The sequence below is a fragment of the Lepus europaeus genome, chromosome 1 (assembly GCF_033115175.1).
Source record: "Lepus europaeus isolate LE1 chromosome 1, mLepTim1.pri, whole genome shotgun sequence".
Taxonomy (NCBI): domain Eukaryota; kingdom Metazoa; phylum Chordata; class Mammalia; order Lagomorpha; family Leporidae; genus Lepus; species Lepus europaeus.
Genome location: NC_084827.1, coordinates 163,789,008 through 163,812,036, shown reverse-complemented (window position 1 = coordinate 163,812,036; position 23,029 = coordinate 163,789,008). Strand labels below are relative to the sequence as shown.

The 23,029-nt window shown below is 60.1% G+C and overlaps 1 protein-coding gene across 10 annotated transcripts in view; it reads right to left on the bottom strand.

Annotated features, from left to right (window-relative positions):
- The window catches only part of SPEG (striated muscle enriched protein kinase), a 54,002-nt gene extending 31,312 nt beyond the window's left edge, over positions 1-22,690 (bottom strand). For 6 of the 10 annotated variants that reach the window (XR_009865969.1, XM_062192477.1, XM_062192513.1 and 3 more), the window contains exons 1-7: positions 16,520-16,569; positions 14,685-15,603; positions 14,026-14,115; positions 13,602-13,938; positions 9,639-10,948; positions 5,996-6,139; positions 5,576-5,758 (exon numbers count right to left, since the gene is read on the bottom strand). Coding sequence is in view for 9 of the 10 variants with exons in the window: in XM_062192477.1 (XP_062048461.1) it covers positions 5,576-5,758; positions 5,996-6,139; positions 9,639-10,948; positions 13,602-13,938; positions 14,026-14,115; positions 14,685-14,886 (2,266 nt within the window). In the remaining variant the exon portion in view is untranslated. Of the gene's footprint in view, positions 1-5,575; positions 5,759-5,995; positions 6,140-9,638; positions 10,949-13,601; positions 13,939-14,025; positions 14,116-14,684; positions 15,604-16,519; positions 16,596-22,221 lie in introns of those variants that run through there. The other 4 variants (XM_062192486.1, XM_062192495.1, XM_062192505.1 and 1 more) reach the window with 4 other exon arrangements.
- Positions 22,691-23,029: the final 339 nt, after the last annotated feature.

Below are 23,029 nucleotides of genomic sequence, written 5' to 3'. Positions count from 1 at the left end.
GTTGGGGCGCCGGACTCTATCCCGGTTGCCCCTCTTCCAGGCCAGCTCTCTGCTGTGGCCCGGGAAGGCAGTGGAGGATGGCCCAAGTGCTTGGGCCCTGCACCCGCATGGAGAAGCACCTGGCTCCTGGCTTTTGGATCAGCGAGATGCGCCAGCCGCAGCAGCTATTGGAGGGTGAACCAACAGCAAAGGAAGACCTTTCTCTCTGTCTCTCTCTCTCTCTCTCTCACTATCCACTCTGCCTGTCAAAATAAATAAAAATTAAAAAAAAAAGCTATGAGGCCTCAGGGGCCGGTGCTGGGGCATATTGGGTAAAGCCGCTGGCTGCAGTGCCAGCATCCCATATGGGTGCCAGTTCCAGCCCCAGCTGCTCCACTTCTGATCCTGCTCCCTGCTGTTGCACCTTGGGAAGCAGTGGAAGATGGTCCAATTCTTTGGGCCCCTGCACCTGTGTGGGTGACCTGGGAGAAGCTCCTGGCTCCTGGCTTCAGATCAGCCCAGTTCCAGCCATTGCAGCCATTTGGGGAGTGAACCAGACGATGGAAGCTGTCTCTCTCTTTCTGCCTCTCTGTAACTCTGCCTTTCAAATAAATAAATAAACCTTTTTAAAAAAAAAAAAAAAAAGGTCTGAGGCCTCAGAGAGAATTTCACGTGGTCAGCCTGACCCGGCCACGGCAGTGCCGAACCCCTTCCACAGGATTACACACATAGCTCCAGGTCAGATACAGCATTCGCACCAGGTCTCCGATCTTCTGATAGGCTACTGGCGATCACCCCCATTCCAGTTAGCAGCCTGGGGTAGATGGCCACAGGGCAGAGCTGCTTCTGGCAGACGGGCGCTGGGAGGGAGGGCTGAGTCTGGTCAAGTGGGTTATAACTCGCTTCTCCACACATTGTCTAGACCCCACCAGGGGGGGACTGCAGGGGCTGGGTGGCCAAGATGCCTTCCAGAACTACGACTGCAGGCGGTGGCTGGGGAGAGCCTGCAACTACGCAAGCGGGGTCCAGACACCGGGGCAAGAGAGGAGGAAGCGACCGCAGCCGCCGTGATTTTCTCCCTTCCCTTTGATACTCACGATCTCCAATGAGCAACCTCAATTCTGCTGAAATGGTGCTGACCACGTGGGTGGGACCACAGTGAGCTTGAATGAGCCACATCCTTTGGCCCACATGTCCTCAATCAATCAACTCATTCTCCCTACAGAGCCCCACAAATGCTCGCGAGTAAATAGCTGGGAAGTAACGACAACCATCACCTTACAAACAAGAAAACTGCAGACAGCTAAGGTTTAAAGGAAGTGCCCAGGCCAGTGCTATGGCGTAGCCAGTAAAGCCACCGCCTGTAGTGCCGGCATCCCATATGGGTGCCGGTTCAAGTCCTGGCTGCTTCACTTCTGATCCAGCTTTCTGCTATGGCCTGGAAAAGCAGTAAAAGACAGCTCAGGTCCTTGGGCCCCTGTACCCAAGTGGGAGACCTGGAAGAAGCTCCTGGCTCCTGACTTAGGATTGGCACAGTTTCAGCCATTGCAGCCATCTGGGGAGTGAACCAGCAGATGGAAGACCTCTCTCTCCGCCTCTGCCTCTCTGTTACTCTGCCTTTTAAATAAATAAATAAATCTTCGACCAAAAAAAAAAAAAAAAAAAAGAGGGGCCATTGCTGTGGCCCAGTGGGTTAACGCCCTGGCCTGAAGCGCCAGCATCCCACATGGGCACCGGTTTGAGTCCCGGCTGCTCCACTTCCAATCCAGCTCTCTGCTATGGCCAGGGAAAGCAGTAGAAGATGGCCCAAGTCCTTGGGCCTCTGCACCCTCGTGGGAGACCTGAAAGAAGCTCCTAGCTTCTCTCTCTCTCTCTCTCTCTGTAACTCTTTCAAATAATAAATCTTAGGGAAAAAAAAAAAAAAGAAATGGCAAAGCCTTGGCTGGAAAATGCTAGAATCTTGGCCTTAAATACATGATACCTGTGCTTGAGGGCAGGCCAGGAGGTGGCAGGATGGAAGCCTGGGTGAATGGGGGCCCCACCTCCCCTTTCTTCCCAATCAACACCCAGAAGGGCTCCCCACAGAGCCCACAGTGGGTGAACCAAGTGTGTCCACACCAGGCATTCGAGGAAGTAAACAGAACCACAGCCTAGCATGTGGGAAGTCAACAGAGGAAGGGGAGAACCCTACCCCCATCGACCTGCCCAGGAGGGCATCAGCAGAACCCACCCCATGAGCTGGGGAGCACAAATCCACCTTACCCTCTTCACAGTAGCAGGCAGCAGGACAGGAAGCGCAGTGGTTAGGACCGCAGGCCTGGGAGACCTGACACAGTGCTTTGAATACTAACTCCAGCCTCCAGGACATGTTCTCTAATTGCAGAAGCTTCTAGGGGATCAGCACTGCTCTAAAGCAATTTGCAGAGGCTTGCCCAGGCTCGGTTTTCTCATCCATACCTGGGCATGCTAATAGGACCGACCTCATGGGGTGGGAGTCAGTGCGATACCCCACACCGGGCTGGTACAGACAAGGCACTCAGTAAAGGTTAACCAGTCACGTGACCTTCATCTGCTCCCCACACTCGGTCTTTTTGCTTCACGGGTGAGTTGTTCTCTTTACCCTAGATCAGATACTGCAGACAACACTCCTAGGCAGGTTGCACATGCTCAGTAAGGCTGCTGGCCCAGTGTTAGCTCTGTGCCACTTTTTCCTTCCCATATTTGTGTTCCCATCTGTAAGATGGGCACATTGGGGCCTGCGCTGTGGTGCAGCGGGTTAAGCTTGCGACACTGGCATCCCATACTGGAGCATCAGTTCGAGTCCTGGGGGCTCTACTTCTGACCCAGCTCCCTGCTAATATGTCTGGGAAAGCAGAGGAAAATGGCCCAAGCACTTGGTCCCATGTCACCCATATGGGAGAGCCGGATGGAATTCTTGGCTCCCAGCTTTGGCCTGGACCAACCCTGGCTGTTGTGGCTATCTGGGGGAGCTCTCTGTCTCTCCTCTCACTATTGCTGCTCTGCCTTTCAAAAATAAATAAATAAGTCTTGCCTCTGCACCTCCCCCCCAAAAAAGAAAGATGGGCACATCACAACCTGTCATAAATGTGATGTGACAGCTCAAGAGAAGATGCGAAAGGATGCCCTCTGCAAACAGAAGAACTGTTAGGGAGATGTCGCACTTGGCACCAGGTCTGTGCTCGTAAATGCTTGAGCGGTGGAGGCAGGCAGCCGCTGGGAAAGCTTCCCTTCGGAGGGTGCACTTCCCTTGCTGCCCGGCCACCCGCCCGGTCCACACACCCTCTTTGGGAGCAGGGCCATAGGTTCAGCAATTATGCAGTGGGGTGGGAGGGACCCGGCGCTGGATGGGGCTGAGGGAGCCAGCGAGGACCAGGCCCTGCCCGCATTCCCTGGCTACCGCGGTTCCCAAGCAGAAAGCAAGGTCTGCAGGCTCTCCAAAGCTGGCTCTGCTGGGGTGGGCACCCAAGAGGGCACTGGGCAGCCAGCCCTGGTTACCATGGCGCTGGGTAGAGGAGGGAGAGGAGCCAGAAAGGGTGGTGGCGCCACCCAGGCCTCTTCCCGTAAATCACTGCCCACTTCCCCGTCTCCGTCTCCACCTGCTCAGGCCGCCCCCACAGCCTCAGTGCCACACCCTCCCCTGGTAACACCCCTCACTCTCTCCTGGGTCCCCTCCCTTGCCAGAGGTCCATGCCACACTCCTGCCTGGCCTACTTTGGCTGCTCTCTGGGTCCACTGGCCCCCATCCAGCCGCTCTGGACCAAACAGCGCCTTGTAGGGTAAGAAAGTCGGCTTACTCCCTGACAGCCAGAGCCGAGCCTGGACCTGCCCCTCAGGCCCTGGGTCCCTGGAGCCGGTCTGACTTGTGGGGGCTCCTCTTTCGCTACAGCGCCTGCTGCCCTGGATGAGACAGCGGCTTTTGGAAGGGCTGCGGAAACAAGGAGGCCCTGGGGGGCCTGGATCCACCCCCTCAGCACCAGCACGGTCTGAAGAGAGGGCACAGGAGGCGAAAGGAAGCGCTTGGAAACCGGAGCTCCTGTGCATCTCACCCCCAATAACGCTAACGACTAACATTTGTCTACAGCTTTACAGTCCATAGAGCTCGTTCACACGTTCGCTCTCATCCGTGAGCGCATAATTATCTCTAGTTTACAAATGAGGGAGCCCAGGCTGGGGCAGGTTCCATGCAGCAGACAGAGGACTCCCAGTCAGGCACAGACAGCTGCCTTGCCCCCAGCTGCCTCCCCAACCTTAAAAGGCTCCCGGCCCCCAGCCAGGACTGGGGCACCCCCACTCGGGCCCTTGCCAAACCTCGGCCCAAGCCAGGTATTGACCAGAGTCCTGGAGGCAGGCCTGGGCCCCCGACGGGAGCAGGGGAGCTGAGTCAGGGGTCAGATCCCGGGGCTGATGGAAGGGGGGAAGCATGCGGTGGAGGGAGGGGTATGACTCAGCGGGGCAGGACGGGAGGAGGAGAAGGCCCCAGACGTGGGCTCTGGGGAGGGATGTGGAAGCCAAGACAGTCACAGGACACAGTCAAAGGCTCTCACGTGGCAGGGGACCGAAAGCAGACACCACCAAGAGCCCCCTTCACGGCCAAGGCGCTGAGGCCCTGGGACACAGCACACAGGCCGTCCTCCTGTCTCCTGCAGGACTGAGTAGAAGAAAGGGACAGAACAGCCTGTGCTGCTCCCCCTCCTGGCCTGCCCCACCCCTCCCCGGCCTGTCTGAGTCCCAGGCTCCTTCAGGAGCGTGGACATCCCAGAGCCCTGAGCAGCTTGTCCCGGCTGTTCTGGGCATTGGACGCGGCTGCCCTGCGCTAGGCGTGCACACCCAGTGGCAGCCCCCCTGGAGGGCGGAAGCCGTGTCTTTTCCTTCGGTGACGCCCCCTAGCCAGCCTGCTCCAGTGCTCAGCGCCAGCACAGCGTCCCAGGCCCAGCACCCTGAATGAGCCGAGCTGGCGGGGCACACTGACCAGAAGGAAACTGGGCACAATCCCAAAGGCAGCCGCACGGCACCAAGTAAGGGCTTGCGTGCAAACAGAGCAAGGCGGCCTGGCACGGCCCTCTCCCCTCGGCTGCTCTCAGCAGGACCCTCTCGAGGCCTGGGGTTCAAGAGTAGGAGGGGTGGGTGCAAGGCTTTGGAGAGCGCCCCCTCTTACTCTGGGGACTGGGGGTGTCCTACGGAGGAAACGCGAGGCTCCTGGTGGCTCTGAGCCGCTGGAGCTGACAGATTCTTTTTCTCAGAGACCCAAGGACAATTTGCTTTTCCCACGGGGCCTCGTTCAGGGAGATGCCATGGCAGATGGCATTTAGACGACGGCTGAAGACAAATTTCACCAACTCCATGCGCTGGCCAGCCTGCCCCGTGCCTTGGGAACCTGGCTCCTTCCCTGAGGCCAGGGCCATTTAAAATGCTTTTTCTGGAACATCCGGTGCAAGAGCAGGAACTGTGCACAAGGGCTGAGAGCCCAAGCTGCCGGCTGGGCGTGGCAAGGAGCCTGGGCCCACGGCCTCCAGAGCCACCGGGAAGGGTCACAGCTCGGCCCCCCGCCCAGTCCCACCCCAGATGGGCTCCCTACCAGGTCTCACGGCCAGTGCGGCGGCACAGCTGGCCTGGCCCAGCTCGTTGGTGGCAGTGGCTGTGTAGCTCCCGGCGTCAGCCACTCGGGCTTCCCTGAGCAGCAGCGTATGTCGCTCGCCCTCGGCACGGATGAGAAGGCGGCCCTCACTGTGCAGAGCTGACCCATCCTTGTGCCAGGACACTGTGGGGGAAGCAGCAAGGACACGGCTGGCCAGGACCCGCAGGGACCTGCTGGGAGATCGCACCCCGCCCCCTCTTCTCTCCCTGCCCCAGGAATTCTCAAGACACTCCCCCCCACCCCCTCAGGGTGTCCTGGGAACTCTCCCTGAATACACACACACACGAGTCAGGCCATTGCCATGCAGTGAATGACTCTGGGGAACCCCTTGCTGCTCCCGGGCCCCACCCCGGGGCTCACCTTGGGGCGGGGGGTTGGCGGTGACAATGCACTTGAGCAGCACGTCGGCCCCTGGCGCCACCACCACATTCTGCAGGGGGATCTCAAACAGCGGGGCCTCCAGCGGCTCCTCTCCAGCAGACACGTAGGAATCGTCCGAAGACTCTGCCCAACACGGGGTGATAGGGGAAGGTGAACGGCAGGGGAACCCCGGGGTGGGGTGGGGGGACAGAGGCATTGGCGGCCCCACATCCCAGAAAGGGACTTCTGGAAGGCAGGGGTGGGAGGAGCAAGGGGTCTCTCTCCTGAAAAGCCTGAGACCAGGAACTGAGGAAACCAGAAGATGTTGCTTAAACAGGACGGGGCAGCTGGGGTGCCTGCCACTCAGCTCTGGCCGCGGTCAGCACGTTGGGTTCAGGAGGAAGGCAGGGACCGTGCTGTCTGTCTTCACACATAGCGGCCATCACGTACGGCAGGGCAAGGCACTCTGAGGGGACCGCACAGGCCTCCAGATGGCCAAGCTAATGGCCACCCAAGACTGGAGCAGCTATATAGGGGCAAACTGTTGAAATTGTTACCTAATATATACTAAACTGATCTTTTGTATATAAAGAGAATTGAAAATGAATCATGATGTGATTGGAAGGGGAGAGGGAGCGGGAAAGGGGAGGGTTGTGGGTGGGAGGGAAGTTTTGGGAGGGGGAAGCCATTGTAACCCATAAGCTGTACTTTGGAAATTTATATTCATTAAATAAAAGTTTAATAAAAAAAAAAAAAAGACTGGAGCAGTGACAGTGATGTCACAGCAACACATGGGAAATTGCTACTGTCAGACTCAGAAAACTGGAGCAGCAGGTGGGTCTGAAGGGCTGAGAAAGACCAGCTTTGATTTTGACCTTCACCCAATAGTCTCACTGCACTTGCTACATCCTGAGCGCTGAATGGGCACCAGGACCATAATGGGAAATCAGCCGTGGCCCCTGCTTACAGGAAGCTCACACACACAAAGGGTAAGAAAACTTCATCGTGGATCTCTCTGGGTATTTTCTAACTCTGATGTTCTATGACCGTCCTTCAAAAAGTTCATGAACATGGAATTAAAAGATAACTTTAGGGGCCAGCATTGCGGCAAAGCAGATTAAACTGCTGCCTGCAGTGCCAGCATCCCAGATGGGTATCAGTTCCAGTTCTGACTGCTTCACTTCTGATCCAGCCCCTGCTAATGCGCATGGGAAAGCAGCAGAAGATGGCCCAAATACCTGGGCCCCTGCATCCACGTGGGACACCCAGATGGAGTTTCAGGCTCCTGGCTTTGCTCCGGCTCAACCCCGGCCATTGAGGCCATCTGGGGTGTGAACCAGCAGACAGATCTTTCTCTCTCTCTCTTCTCCTCTCTGTAACTCTGCTTTTCAAATAAATAAATAAGGACTTTTTTTAAAAGATAACTTTGGGGCTGGAGCCACGGTGTAGTGGGTAAAGCCGCAGCCTGTAGCTCTGGCATCCCAGATGGATGCAGGTTCAAGACCCGGTTGCTCCACTTCCAATCCAGCTCTCTGCTGTGGCCTGGGAAAGTAATGGAAGATGGCCCAAGTCCTTGGACCCCTACACCCCCATGGGAGACCCAAAAGAAGCTCCTGGCTCTTGGCTTTGGATTGGTCCAGCTCCACCCACTGGGGCCATTTGATGGAAGATCTCTCTCTCTAACTGTGCCTTTCAAAAAAATAAATATTTAAAAAAAGAATGCATATTCTGCTAAAAACAATAAAGATAACTTTGGGGGCAGGCATTTGGTCTAGTGGTTAAGACACTGCTTAGGACACTGCTATTTGATATTGGACTGCTAAGGTCTGAGTCCTGGCTCCACTGCTAAGTACAGCTTCCTGCTAATTCATACCCTGGGAAGCAGCAGTAATTCTCAAGTGACTGGGTTCCTGCCACGCACATGGGAGACCTGGGATGAGCTCGAAACCCCCAGCATCAGCCCCTCCCTGCCCAGCTCTGGCTGTTGATGGCACTTGGGGGAGTGAACCAGCAGATGGGAGTTCTTGCTTGCTCTCTCCCTCACAACCTCTCATGCAAACAAATAATTTATTTTAAAAGATTAAGTTTACTTTGGTGCCTTTTTTTTAAATAATGAGTTTTTTTTTCAGAATATGTATGTTTCATGAGTTTGTTTGTGTGTTTGTTTATTTATCTATCTGAAAGGCAACACAAGAGAGAGACAGAGAGAAAGAGATCTTCCATCCACTGGGCTCACTCCCCAAATCACCAAAGTGATCAGGGCTATGCCAGGCTGAAGCCAGGAGCCAAGATCTCCATCTGGGACCCTCGTGTGGTGACAGGAGTCGAATACTTGGGCCACTGATTTCCCAGGCACATTAGCAGAGAGCTGGATCAGAAGCAGAAGATGGGACTCAAACCAGCATTCTGATATGGGCTGCCAGTGTTGCAAGAGGCAGCCTGACCCACAACACCAGTGTCACAACACCGGCTCCTCCACAGACTTTTTGAAGACCCCTCATATACCCAAATTTCAAAAGCTTTTGTACCAAATAAACTATTTTGTAATGCCATTTTCCCTGGAACATTTTGAAGTATCCCCCACATAAGCTAGATACAGTGTAGCAATGTAGATGGTTCAAAGAGCAGTGAGAATCCCAATTCTGCGTTTTCTAGCTACATAACCGTAGGCAATTCAGATAACCTCTCTGAGCCTCTGCTTTGTAAGATGAAGGGGATAACAGCCAGCACCTTGCAGAGTGGCGTGCAGACGGAAATGAGAGAATGTGGGGACACGGTTGTAGGGATGCAGTAATAGTGGTTAGGACTGTCAACAGGAACCAACCCGTGCCAAAGACCTTGAGGGAGCAACATTTAAATGCAAAATAATTTTTCGAAGGTGGTAAGTGCAATGAGAGAGAGAGAGAGACTGGCAGGGTCTCTGGGGAGCAGTGGGTTAGAGGCGCCCCAGCATGCAGGGCAGGTGAGGCAGTCATGGCTTCCACTGCCTCCCCAGGAGTGGACACCTCATCTTGCTGTTCAGGACCATCAGGGCAGGGGCATTCTCCTGCGAGGACCCAGCACAGGCTGATGTGCCCAGGGTCCCAGCCATGCGGGGATACAAAGAGGGAGCCAGGAGGCCGAGCGGGGTCTTTGTGGCCACAGATGGGTCAGGGCTCCATGCACCTTGGGGCACGCCTGGCACCTCGCAGGAAGAGCTGGGATGTGCAGGGCAGGGTGAAGGGCTGGCTAGCCCAAAGCTTGCCTGTGACTGGCATGGGACAAACTGTTGAAGACTAGCTACTGTCCTTCTGTCTCAGAGGGATGGGGAGGCTGGGAGGTTCCTTGGTTCCCATCTGTGCCCTGCCCCCCACCCCCTACCCCCGCTGTGGATCATCTGCTTAGCAGGTCACAAGACCCAGGGGGACCTGTGGCATCTGGGCACCAGTGTCCACTCACACCTCTACTCCACCAACCTCCATCATACACACTGGGCCTTCCCCAGAACAAGGACCCTCACGGATCTCCACTGGGCCTGGCGCCGTGGCCAAGCCCCCTCCAGGAAGCAACCTCGAAGCCCCAAGCTCCTGCCCAGCAGTTTGCTCTCCCCAAGCCCCTCCCACTCAGGCCCGGGCACCTCACTCGATCCTCCCCGCGGTCTTACCGAGGTCAGGGGACGTGGGTCGGGCCCGGCGACCTTTGCCCTGGCTTCGCGCCCCTCTGCGGTCCCAGGGCCCCCAGGGACCGTCCTCCTCAGGTCCTCGGCGCAGCCTCTTCTCAGCCTCAGGCCCCGCCCGGTTCTTCTCCAAGGTCTGGGGCACCGCAGCCTCCTCCAGCCCCGGCGTGGCCCAGGGCAGGAAGCGCACAGCCTGTGCTGGGGGCTCCCGCTTCCGACCCGAGGGGGTTTTCGTCCTGACCTCGGGGGGATCGACGGCAGGGGGCGGCACGGGGCTCCTGCACTCCTGGATGGCTCTGCTCCGGGTCAGCGGGAACTGGTCCCGCCGCCTAACCTCCTGCTGCGGGCCTTCCCCGGGCTCCGTCCTGCCCCCTGGCCCTCGGCTCCGGGGCCTCCCAGCCTCATCCCCGGGCCTCGCCGCGACGCTCGGAGGGGGCGTCTGAGCGGTGGCAGGGCTCACGGCCCGCGGGGTCTTGGGGGTGGACGGCCGGGAGAAGAGTGGGGGCTCGCCGGGCTCTCGAGGGGATGGCGCGCGCTGCAGGGTGGCGCGCAGGGACTCGTGCGAGCGCACCAGCTCCTCCCGCGACGTGGAGCGGCGGATGCGGCCCAGCTCCTGGGCAAAGCGCAGCTCGAGGTCGGAGGCCGGACTGCGCTGCCGCGTGCGCTCGTCCAACGAGGCCGCCTTTTGCTGGAACAGACGGCGCCGCTCGGCCACGCTGCCCCGGGGTGACCGCAGCTCCTCCTGCGAGGCGCCGGGCGTGCCCCAAGGTGCGTCGCCCTCGGACTTGGGCTGATCCAGCGAGCGAGCCTTTCGCAGAGGTACCCAGGGTCGCAGGGGTGCCGGCGGCGAGTCGCTGCGCTCCAGGCTGCGCCGGCGCTCCTCGAAGAACTGCAGCTTGTCCAGGATGCGGGAGCCCGCGCGCACCAGCCTGGGCGAGCGGCCCAGCGCCGACAGGCGGCCCGAGGCCTCGCTCAGGGGCGTCTGGGGCCGGGACTCCGCCGTGCCCGCCAGTGAGGGCCCGGACGACTTGGATTTTTTCCCTCGCTTCTCTTCGGCGGTGGCGTCCTCGGGCGGCGCAGGCTCCTTAGTGCGCCGGTGGGGCGGTGTGGGGGCGGCCGGGGGCTGGGCACCGGCTCCCGGCGGAGACCGCTTCCCCACCCGAGGGGACGGTGGGGGGAGCAGCGCGGATTTGGACGGGGGCGGAGGGGCCGGCCGAGGACGCGGGACTTCGCTGGCCGGCTGAGGCTGTGGCTGAAGGTCAACTTCTTCCCTGTGCAGTCCACTCTGAGGAACGCTGCTGCGGGACCAAGACCAAGACGGGGAGAAGACTCAGGGGGCCTCCCTCCTGGGCCCTCAGCTTGTGACGGCAACTGGGCGGTGGGTCATGCTGTGCAGGCTTGGGGGTGACATGGGCCACACGCTCCTGCCCCCACCCCACCCCCAAGAGGAGGACACAGCCAGAGCAGGTGCTGGGGAGAGGCCGCGGCTCATGCACCAGGAGACTGGGCCAGTGGCTACGTCTAGGTGCAGACACAGCCCCAAGGTCTCTGGCCACCCCCCTCCCCCCCAAGCCCCCGGAAGCTGGGAAACAGCAGAAACAGAACTGAGCATGAGGGAGAGAAACGGATGAGACTTAGGACCCAAAGGATGGAGGGGTATGGGCAGGCAGGAGGGTTGGATGGGGAGGGAACCCTCTGGGGAATGCAACCTGCCACTCATCCCTGCCCCAGCTGGCCCTGACAACCCTTGCCCATCCTCAGCACGACACCCCCCCCCCCAGTGGCCCCTGGAAAACAGCAACTGCGTCCTTGCCGGGGGCTTTGGGCACAAAGCCCCCGGGGAGGCCTGAGCCCCTTGGCACTGTTGACCCAGAAGGTGACAGCTGGGGTCCTGGACCGGCATACCCAGGCTCCCAGTCCCTGTGCTCCATCTGCCCGCAGTATAGGCAATATCTCAAGTCCTTGAGAACCCTTGGGAGAAGCTCAGAAGCCCTCCCCCCGACACACACCCCACCAGCGAAGGATATGTTCAGAAATAACTCAGCTCAGAAATAACCTCCAAGTGGGCCTGAATAGGGGGGTGCGGAAGAGGAGGAGGAAAGAAGGTGTCTGTCAGCCCCGGTACCCCCTCACCTAACAAGGCTTTGGGACCCAAGAACTGAGCCTCAGTTTCCCCTATCTGGACCCTTATCAGGGTAGATGTCAAGCATAAAGACTAGCAAGAAAGGGAATCTGAGAGCCACAGAAGGAACTGAATAAAAACATATGAAATGGCTCATTAAATACAGGGAGCCTGGCGTGTACTAAGCACTTAGGATGCACTGAGTCACTTAATCCTCAGGTCCTTTGAGACAGGAACTGTCATCACCCCCATTTACAGATGAAGAGAACTGAGGCTGTAAAGAGGTGCAGGTGCCTCCCTGAGGTGACACAGCTAGGAAATGGCTGCCTGAAATCCAGGTGGTGTGAGTCGCGCCCGTATTCCCTCTAAGGGGGCCAGGTTTCCTGGGGCACCAAAGGGAGAGAGAGGAGGAGCAGCGGTTCCTGGGATGTTCTAGCCCACCTGGGTCAGCTGCCTGCGCTGCAGACCCACCTCCGACCTGGAGAATGGGACAAGTGGCAATCGACAGTGTCCCAGGGGAATAGTCTCAGCCAGCCCCCTTGTAGGCAGGGCAGCAAGTCCCAGAGCAACAGCCTGAGGCCTGCAGAGAAACTGGGGACAGCCCAGGAGGCCTCCTGCCGGCAGCACCACACTCCAGGCCAGACTCCGTACCACCACCGGCATCACTAAGGAAATGGGTTCCTCTGAAGTTGCCATAGCAACTCCAGGCTCCAGCTGGGCCTGGTGACGAACGGCAGAGAAGGAGAGGCGAGTCCAGGGCGCAGGAGCGCCCAGTGATGCCAACCAGATAAGTCAGGGAGCTTTTTCCTGCCCCGACCAGGTCCCAGACCTCTCCCCGGCCCACCTCTGGCCACTACAACCATGCTCACAACAAGCATGCCCCCACCAGCCCCCTTCTCTGTCCTTGACGATTGCACCTCCCCCCCAACACCCTTATCCATCACAAATCAGGCCCCCTCTCAGCTCCCCGAATGCCCCTCAATACCTCCATCATCAGCCACTGCCCTCTTCTGCTTTAGCACCCCCTCCTTCATCTGCTAGCCCCCAAATCTCCAAAATTGGCTCCAATGCCTCACTCCAACACCTCCGCTCTGTACCACCCCCTACCAGGACACCCTAGAACCCCACCCCCAGGGCGTTCCCCACAAGATCATCGCATGCCCCCTGCCGCTGTCACTCCAAGCTCTCCTCCTCCACCCAGCCCCGCCTCCAGCCCCTCCCTCTCCCAGTCCCTGCCTCCCCCACAGCCCATATCCTCCTGCTGCCCCAGGCCCCTCACCCCGTCTGCCCCTGACCACCTCGCTCTCTGCTCTCTCCAGGTTGCTCGCTCGCTCCCCTGCTCTCTCCCGCTCTCCAGGGAGCTGCCGTGTGGAAGGGCTCTGTTCCTCCCCGAAAAAGGCCCACACGGGAACAGGAATGTGCAGAGAGATAAAAAGGCAGCAGCTGCTGAGACAGCAGGCACGGAGGGGGCCCCTGGGCGGGGGTGGGGGAATCCTAGGGACAACTGGAACTTGAATGGGTGAGGCAGGAGAGGGCCCGGGAGGAGCTGGAGCTCGTGGAAGAGAAGAAGAAGGGACAGGGATCCCCGAGACTGGAGATGGCACGGTGAGCCAGGACAGGTTGGGTACCAGAGCACGTGGGCGGTGGAGGTGGCACTGGAGGAGGTGGAGCAGTGTGGGAGGAGAGAATGGGGGGCCGGGCCAGGATTGGAAGCGGTGGGGGTGAGGAAGTATGCAGAGATGGATGGGGCTGGGGAGATGGAGCAATGAGGGGCAGCCCACAGCACGGTGAGATGGGACAGGACGGGCCCGGGGGAGGCCGTTACTTACACGTGGATCGAGAGCGCTCGTCCTCTGTACAGACTGAACGCGCTGCCGTACAGGTCACTGGCCACGGAAAGGCTATCCTCTGACCCCCAGCTTGCGCCCACCAGATTAGCTCGAGACGCCCGCACCAGCGGCTCCACCCCCAGGTGCCGTGGCCCGGCCCCGGTAGCCTGTGCTTGCCTTGGGCTGCCTGGGAGGCGGCGGGTGCCACCCCCACTGCCCGCTTCCTGCTCCAGGACCGTCTGCCCGCTGCCCCACCAGCTCACTTGCTCCTCCGAGGTGCCTGTCACGGAGGTCGGGGGTGTGTCCAGGGAGGTGCCCACCAGGGTGTCAGAGCCCCCTAGAGAAAGGAACACGGTGAGACGGAGGCCCCCCACCCTCCAGGGGAAGCCAGCCTGCCTGCTCTGGGAGCACCCAGGGAGCTCACCCGTGGGGGTGCTGAAGGCCCCGTCATCCCGCAGCTCCAGGCGCTGGGTCCCCTGCACATCGCTGATGTCATCCTCAGCCGTCTCCGAGTCTGGAGAAGAAGGGGTCTGTGTGGGCGGGGCCCTCCTCCCGATGCCTCCACCTCTTCCCTAAGTCGCCTCCTGCCTCCCCCATAGCAGGCTCCATCTTCCACCCAGAGGGCTTCCAGCACCCTGTCTTCTCCCCCTCTCGTTTGCGCCTTACACCCCGCGGCCGAGCCTGTGTATCTCAGGGTGGCTTCTCCCGCCAGTGCCCTGGACCTACCTCTGGGCCCCTGGGCCCGCTTGCCTCCACGGGGCCCTCAAAACTGCCCTCCCCCTCCCACCTGGCTAACATCACCAGGGCATGAACCCTCTCCCTCCCTTGTCACTGAGAACCTAAGCCCCCATATCACAACATCCTAGCTTCCAAGGCTCTAAAGTCTGGATTCCGGGCCCCCAGGAACAAAGAGGCATCACCTCCGAGTTGCACTGCAGGGCACTCGACCACCGCAGTGCCAGCCTGCCCTCAACTCCAAACCAGCCGGAAGGCATCAAGCGGCGGCTGAGGCAGAGCGAGGAGAGGCCAGGGCCAGGTGGGGAAGACAGGGGAGTGGGGCTAGGGCAGGAGCCAGTTTCCTACCGTAACTTTGCTTTCTGCAGGAGCGGAAAACTTCGCTTCCATAGGAGCAGCAGGAGAGAGACATGGACAGACTGTTATCAGAGCGTTTGTGGGTAGGGCATGGAGGGCAGGCAGGACAGAGGAGTGCCCAGATGCCCTGTGGGAACGGGTTGGGAGAGATACCTGGGCTGTGCCCAGCACTGAGGAGCCCACATATCTGCATTGGTTTTCCCAACTATCCCCAAGATTCTGGCACCCTTGGCATTGCTTTATGCTCCCACTGGCCAGACATACACACACACACACACACTGCTCTTTGTGTCCAACCCAGCCACAGACCTGGGCCTCCCGTTATGGGTCAGGCCAGCCCTCTGTTACAATATTTGCAATGTACTTAACCCTGCCTAGCTCAAAAACCAGCCCACCCCATTTGCACCCTGATGTGACAGGCACCTTCCCCAAGATCCCTCTCTTCTGCTGAATGGCCCTCAAAAATACCCAGGGGTTAAGCAGGAAAAAAAAAAAAAGCATTCAACTTCCCCAGAGTCCAGCAGGTTCTGTGCCTCAGTTTCCCTCTGGGGGCCACAATAGGCAGGAGCTATATACCGACTGCCAAAGCAGGGCAGCGAGCTCCTGTGCGCTTGGCTCCACAGATGGAGAACAGGGAGCCCTGGCTGCAGCAGGGTGTGCCAGGGAGCCCCTCCCCATTTCCAAGTCTCCTCTTGGTTGTAAGGCACAGGGGGACTTCCTGAGTGGGTGGATGAGTGGGAGGTGGGGGGGGGACGGGGAGGCCAGATCTCATGGCTGTCTTCAGGGCCTTGATGCCTCTCGAAGGGACATGGCCCAAGAGAAGGGATGGGCATGAGGTTAAGGTCAGGATGCCCAAAGTCCACGCACCATGGGTGAGGCGGCCAAAGGCCCGGCGGGAATGGCCGGTTTTCTGAAAGAGAAAAGCCAGAATGAGTTGCTCCTGAGGTTCCTGTACCTCTTACCCACACCTGCCCACCGAGTCCCAGCTCATTCCAGGGCCCAGTGTGTGTGTGTAGGGGAGGGGTGGACAGACACCCGGAGCCAGCAGCTTCCCCAACAGGAAATGTCTGTACTCTGCCTTCCTCTGGGAGAGCAAGGGGAGGAAGAAGTGGAGGACTCCCTGCTGGCCAGAGGCTCCCAGACCAGGGCCCAGCACTGCTTCCAGAAGATGGGGACAGGAGGCAAGGTAGCCAGGGTGACCGTGAGGGAGCTGGGGGAGGGGCGCCTGGTGGACTGGGAGATGGAGGCAGGACAGGGATTCTGGCGGGCAGACTAGGCTAGGTGTCAGCGGGCAGGGGAGGGCCGATGGAGGCCATAGGTCTCCAGGGGGCCGGGCCTCCGGAATGCAGGAAGGCGGCCCGGTACGCAGGGGACACGGCAGGGCGTGGGGGGTTATTTAGCTGAGCGCGGAGTCCTGCGTTGCTTTCAGGAGCTCCGGAAGATGGAAGGCTCCGGGGTGGGTGGGTAGGGGGAAGCCAGGCTGGCGTGGGACAGAGGCCAGAGGAGACGAGGTGGCAAAGCAGCAAAGGGGAGCCCCGGCCGCAGGTTGCAGCGGGGGGTAGGGGAGGGTGCCCAGTGGTCGTAGGGATTGGGGGCTCTCGGAGGGAGGTCTGTCCTTCGGTGCAGGGAGGGGCCTGCGCACCCCGCACGCAGGCCAGAGCGCCCCCCGGCTCACGGCCGGCTGCCACCCTCGGCGGGGCCGGGTGGGGCAGGTGCTGCTCCAGCGCCCCCTCCCCGGGGCTGGCCGCGGCGACCCGCCCTCCCTCCCTCCGGGGCGCCCGGCCCTCCTGGCCCCTCCCGGCGCCGCCCGCCCCCGGAGCCCTCACCTGGAAACGCTTCTTCACCCACAGCTTCTTCATGGCGGGGGAGGGGGCCGGGCCGGCGGTCGGGCGAGGAGGGGACGGGCGGGGGCGGGGCGGAGTCGGAGGCGGGGCCGGGGGCGAGCTGGGGAGCGGGCGGGAGCCGGTGCGGGCGGCGGAAGGAGCCTCGGGGCCTCGGGAGCCCGGGTGGGGGTAAGGAGGCGGCGGCGAAGGAGAAGGCGGCGGCGGCGGCGGCGCCCAGAGCCCGCCCCTCCCCCGTCAGCCTGCGCCCCTGCGGACGCCCCTTCCCTCTCTGGCCCCCGGCGTCCCCTGGGGCTGCCTTCACCTGCCTCCCACCGCGTCCACCCGGCAACCCCAGGCGCGGACAGCCCTACACCTCCACCCCGCATCTGCCTTCAGGGCCTTGGGCACTAGGGGAAACTGAGGCACAGAAAGACGCGCAGTGGCCCCTCCTCCAGGCCACTCTCCTTGGCAGCCCAACGCAACGCGGCCTCCTCGCCACTCCCACCCTCCTCCCGCGGAGCGGCTCTGGAAGGTCAGCAGCATCTCCACTTGCTCACTCCACAAACATGCGCACAGGGCCTCTGTGCCAGGCAGTGCTGAGCCGGCCACGGGGCACAGCGCCTGATGGGGGCGCCTGGGTCATAGGCCGGGCAAGGGTCCCTGGGGGTGGGGGCTGCGGACTATGAAAGCCCCCAGGCTCCTTAGGGAGGCCAGAGAGGGCTTTACCTGTCCTGATGCCGTTTGCACTACTCCTGTCTCCCCCCCTCTGTAGACACAAACAGGTGCAGGAGCCCAGGTGTCCCAGGTAAATTCCTAGTATTCGCACAGTAGACCCATGCTCTCCCTCACAGATGGCCACTGTCATCAAATTCCTCCTCACCCCCACTCCACCTCCGCCTCCTTCAGCACACATTGCACACCGAAAATTCACCCCCCACCCCCGTGATCACTATTTCTAGGTTTCTTTAACTAAATGCCAGGTACTTCACAAATGTAACGGCATTCACAACGACCCTCTGAGCTTGACGCCTTTTAGGAGCACTCCCATCCCTCTTTAACTGACCAGCAACCTAGGCTCAGGGAAGCCCTGTCACAGAGCCAAAGCTACACAGGCTCTGGGACTCCACCTGTACCCAAGATCAGAACCCCCACCCCTGTGTGCACAGCTAGTGCCAATCCTGGTTTCCAGGCCGAGATACAGTACTGCGGAATTATTAATCATTGCGTGCTTGGTATATGCCAGTCATTGTGCTGAGCACATCATATGAATAAACTCTAAAAATCCTCACAGCAAGGCAGGAGACAGGCACAGAGAGGTAACTTTTCCAAGGTCACACAGCCAGTAAATTGAGGGAGCCAGGATTCTATGATTGGATTATTGATCACTCTGTCATAAAGCCTCATGTGCTGATTGGTCAATGAGTCCCTTAACCCTGTTTCTTTAAAGCCTGTGTCAAAAAAAAAAAAAAAAAAAAAAAAAAAAAAAAAAAAACCAAAAAACAAAACCCAAAACAGGGACAGACCAATGAGTTGTGTTCAGCTATACAATGTTGGGGATGAGGCCAGCACTTCAAGTTCAGCGGCCCACAACAGCCCCTCCCTCATTTCGGTTTCTGCGTGGCTCCTGAAGTGATGTGACTTGTGGCCCCTTTATTTCAAAGTCTAAGGTCGTGTCTGGTACATTCTGGGTGCACATGGGTGTCTCTGTCTCCCAGACACCAGAGGCCAATGCTGCACACAGAGATGCCTGCCTGCAGATGTGCACTGAGAAGCCCCTGTGTGTGTTCATACCAGTTCCAGCCAGAGAGACCTGGACACCTGCAAGCACTCTCCCTGTCCACCCCCAAATGCATCCACCCACAGGTGGGGGAGCCAAGTGTGCAGAGGGGGTAACTTGAGCTCCTGCTCTCCGGGAGAATCCGAGGGGCTGGCACATTCCAAAGCAAAAATAACCAATGGGCAGCAGGCGTGAGTGACGGGACAGCTGGGCTGAGGAGGGGCCGGCTGGATTCTGTGTCCCTGCCTTGGGCCTCTGTTGGTCACCCCTGAAGGGCTGGCCTGGAACGTGCTCTCAGGGTGGGCCGCTCCAGCTGGCCCCATTGCCCGCTGCCATCGCTGTGCCCCTCCGCCACTTCCTCAAACCCAGATTTCCGACTTGCCCTGCCGGCATCTCCCCTTAACTGGAGGAACTCCGAATCCTCGTGGCATACCGCATCTCGCAGGAAGACGCTTCTCTGAGCCACGTACACCCACTCCCCTCCCCTTTGCTGCCGCTCTCTCATGCCTGTTTCTTCCTCCTTCCCCCACTCACTACCCTGCTCAGCACTGCTGTGCTTGTTGCCTATTGGTGGTGTCCCCTCCCTAGAAAATCATCTGTAGGTTGCAGTGGGGATGGGAGAGTGAATCTTCCCGGGACAGTCCCTTTTATCCAGCCTTCCCTCCCCCTTGTGAGCCCCGACCCACACCTAAGAAACAGCTGGAGAAGCCACCATGCCCCATCCCACCCAGGATCTTCCTGGTGCAGCAAAGTGTCACCTGCAGGACTTGGGCTTCCCTGCTCCCACTCTGGCCCCTCCTCTTTTCCCTGATTGGCACTTGGCCGTACTCTCCAGACCCCCTCCCACCTGTAGACGAGTTTCCCGGCTTTTCAGCCTGGTGCCTCCCCATCTTTCCCGTGCCTGACTCTGCCCTCTCTCCCTGTCTCTCACCGCTGCCATCCATGCTTTCAAGTCCCCAGGATGGTTCACCACCATCTGCTGACACACACCAGGGTCTCCCAGGCCCTGGCCATCAACTTCCGCCGCACCCACGTGGTGAGCATCCTCGGCCAGCCCCTCCTCTGAGCTGTGCCCTTCCTTCCTCCTCGCTGTCCATGGGTGCAGGGCTCTTCCTTCAGCCACACGGAGCCCAAGCTTTGCGTGTGGCACTCGGCTCCGCTCAATGGATTTGCACGTGGCTCCTTGCCTGATATTTTGAAAGAGAAAAACACCTGCCTATCCCATCTTGGAGACGAGGCCGGAAGATGGACTTGCAGCTACCGACAAGCTAACAATGGTGATGATGACAAATCCTCCAGTTAGTCTTTCACATTTCTCTGTCTAGAGAAAGGTCATGCAGCCCCAGGCAGGCCCAGAAGCCTGGATTGCAGACGCAAGCCCTGCCACCCCACCAGCCACGTGTCCCCTCTGAGCCCCAGCTTTCTCAAACACAGTCATATTAGAATGTGAAATAATGAGTGAGGTAGGACATCTTACACATTAAGTGTATCTTACTTGCATGAAGTGCTACAAGTACCCTGCATTTCCACCATCATCTCCTTTGTGTCCTAACCTTCCTCACTTCCACAGCCCCCCCCCCCACCAATCCCACCACCACCACTCTAATTGCCCATCCTCCCACCTGTGCGTTCAGGGCCCAGCCCTCCTGAGCTGTGCCAACATCCCTCCATCCGTGAGCTAGCATCTCGGACTGTAGGTGTGCCAGGAACCTCAGCATCACCCTGTCTCGCTGAGCCAGGGAGCAATTCCAGCCAGGAAACTGCTTCCTGCCCTCTGTAGCCAGCTCCTTGCTCGGCTTCCTCGAATACCCTGAAGTCCTCCTGCTGTTGGTTCCAACCAAGAACGTTTGCCATGGAGTGCGTTTGCGCCATGCTGAGCTGCCTGCACAGCTGCCCTGGGCCGGGAGCTGTCACTGGGCAGGGGCTGGGGGCGGGCGGCAATAGAGAGGGGAGGAAGACAGCCCCACCTGGAATGTCCCTAGCATCATAGAAGCCACGTCCCTCCTCCCCCAAATCATGTGGGAGGGGCGGAACAGTTCCGGACAAGGTTCTTTGCTGTGGAGCTGTCCTACCACCTCCTATCTGCACAGCCAGCATATGCCCTCCAACAGGACCCCCAGCGGCCTCATCCTCTTCCTGTTCTAACATACAAAACAAAGGACCCCAAATCCAGCCCCACGGCACCCAGGGCCTTGGCCTCAGCCCACGCCTCTCAAGCCTGCCATTTCGCCAGCGCAGCCCAGGCTGGAGACTGGCCCCTCTGCCCTCAATCTAGCTATGCCCAGCCAGGGCCCAGCTCTGCCGACCACCCCACCCAGATTACAGAAGAGCAGAGGAAACAGCCTGGGGGACGGGGGGTGGCTCTTGTACCTCATCACTCGCCCCACAACAGAGGGCTCTGGCAGGCCATCTGCAGAAATGCCGGGCCTGGGCCTACCATGCAGCAGCTGCTCCCCAACACTGGACAGCACCTCTCCCTCTCCCCCAGAACTTCTTACGTAGTAAGAAGCCCCCAGGGCCCACACTGGAAAACCAGCTTCTTGGTTCTCGGGTGGCCATTACTGGTGGGGTGTCCCGTGCAGCCCTCCCTCCCTTCTGGGTCACAGTGTCCTCACCTGTGCTCCCTCCCAATGTAAACAGACGTGGCCACCATGCTCCTTCTCTGCTCTCGCCTTCCCTAACATCTCTCCTACTTGCATTCCCGTGTATCTTCTGTCTGTGTAGTCTAAGATATGCAAGGAGTCTACTCCTTTCCCAGCTCAGAGCCGAGGGAACCCAGAGAAGCCAACCTTGGCCCTCACTGGTTCCCTATGGCTACAGGGACCAGAGGGAACCAGCGGTTGGAGACTAGGAGGGCGTGCAGGGCAGGACTAGGAAGGCGCGCAGGCCAGGGGCAGAGCTGGGCTAGCCCTGCTCGGTCTCCAGACTCTGAGCCTTCCTGCCCCTCCGCTCATGCCTGGGCCTCCTCCCTAGCCCCTGAGGATTTCCCCCTAGACACCCCACCCCATTGGAGGAAAGTGCAAATGCCTAGGGCCAAGTGCAGCCTACTGCTCCCTCTGAGTTGTGTTTCTCAAGGCTCAGTCTGCACAAGGCTCTGTCTTTGGCCTGGACGAGGACCATTTGGATAACTCGGGTGCTGAGGAAATCAAACAGGAAGGCCCAGAACTGATCCTAGGGGAAACTGGCCCTGCCCAGCAGCCACACAGCCTCTGCAGGCCCAGGAGCACAGAGTCTGGGCTCCCTCATTCCCTTCTGCCCCGTACCATCAAGCTGAGACTCCATGCCCGCAGGCAGAGGCCTGAGCCCTGGCCTGGAGCATCCCGCTTCCACACCCTCTGAACATACCTGGAACCTCAGGTAGCCACGGTCCGGGGGCTTTCCTGACCCATCCATGCTCCTGACCTACGTGTGTTTGCACCACCCCAGGGAGTCCAGAACCCTCCACATGCACACACACGCATGCTTGCATGTCAATTCTCATGTACCCACCTCTGTCATGCCAATGCGGCCTCAGCCCTGGCTCCACCTTCTGACACCCTGGGCCCTGCTCCTAGGCATCCGCCCCCGGCCTCTCCTATCCTCCTGGTGCCGCCCACACCCACCCTGCCATTACAATGGCCTGCCAGGGCTCCCCTTAGCAGTGTAGCTGCCTCTCCCCCAGACACACGCACACACTCTGGGGTCGCTGCAGAACTCCATTCTGCCCAGAGGGCTGCAGAGTTCCCCAAAAGACCTGGGTGGGTCCCAGGCTTGGCTGGGCTGGGCCCTGCTCTTTCCTGGTGTGCAGTTTGAGGCCTGAGATGCTGAGATGCCAGGGCACCTGGGGAGAAGGCAGAGGAACCGGCTTCTCTCCAGCGTGGTCACGGGCAGCCCTTGTCCTCCCTGGGTGCCCCTGCCTGGCCGGTGGCAGTCCCCAGCGCCCCATTACCTGCCACCTCCAGCACAGTGAGCACAGCTTCGCAGGAGGCCTGGCCACGATCGTTCTGGGCCCGGCAGCTGTACACGCCGGCGTCCTGCGCCCCGCAGCTCCGCAGCCACAAGCAGCTGGGCTCGAGCGCCGGCGCGGGCAGGGGCTGCCCGTCCCGGAACCAGCTGAGGCTGGGCTGGGGCGTCCCGCTCACCACCACCCGCAGCCGCACGTCGCTGCCCGCACACACGGCCGAGTTCCTCAGGGGCCGCAGGAAGACCGGCGCCCCGGCCCCTCCGCCAGCCCCCACCTTGGCTCTCTTCGGGGGCACCCCGGGGCTGGGGGGTGCCCTCGTGCCCGCGTCCTCGCTTCGTGCGCCCCGAGCTCTCTGCATGGCCTCTTCGAGATGGGCCACGGGCACGCGGGGGCTGGTGCCCTGGGAGACAGTGGTGGGGGGCCGGCGGCCTGCCTTCCTGCTGCCCAACCGCCTTCGGCCTGTGAGACCAGAAGGTCACCAGGGCGGCCGCCCGTTGCGCCTCGGGGGCTATTTTTAGGCCCCCCGGCTCGGGTTGCGAGGGAGCCGTGCAGGGAGGGGGCAGCCAAGGAGGGGACTTGGCCTCCACTCGGCTCCTTCTTTGCCTCCTGGAGCCCCCATGGTCAACCCCAGCTTAGGCGAGTCTCTGGGAACTGATCCCAGGCCCCCTCCCCCGTGGCGTGCCCGCCCCCACAGCCGACCTGCGCGCAGGCATCGGGTTACTCTGGCTCAATCCCAAGCGCCTCCCTCCACCCCTCAGAACGGGGGTCCCCAGCCTCACTGGGCTGGGGGAGA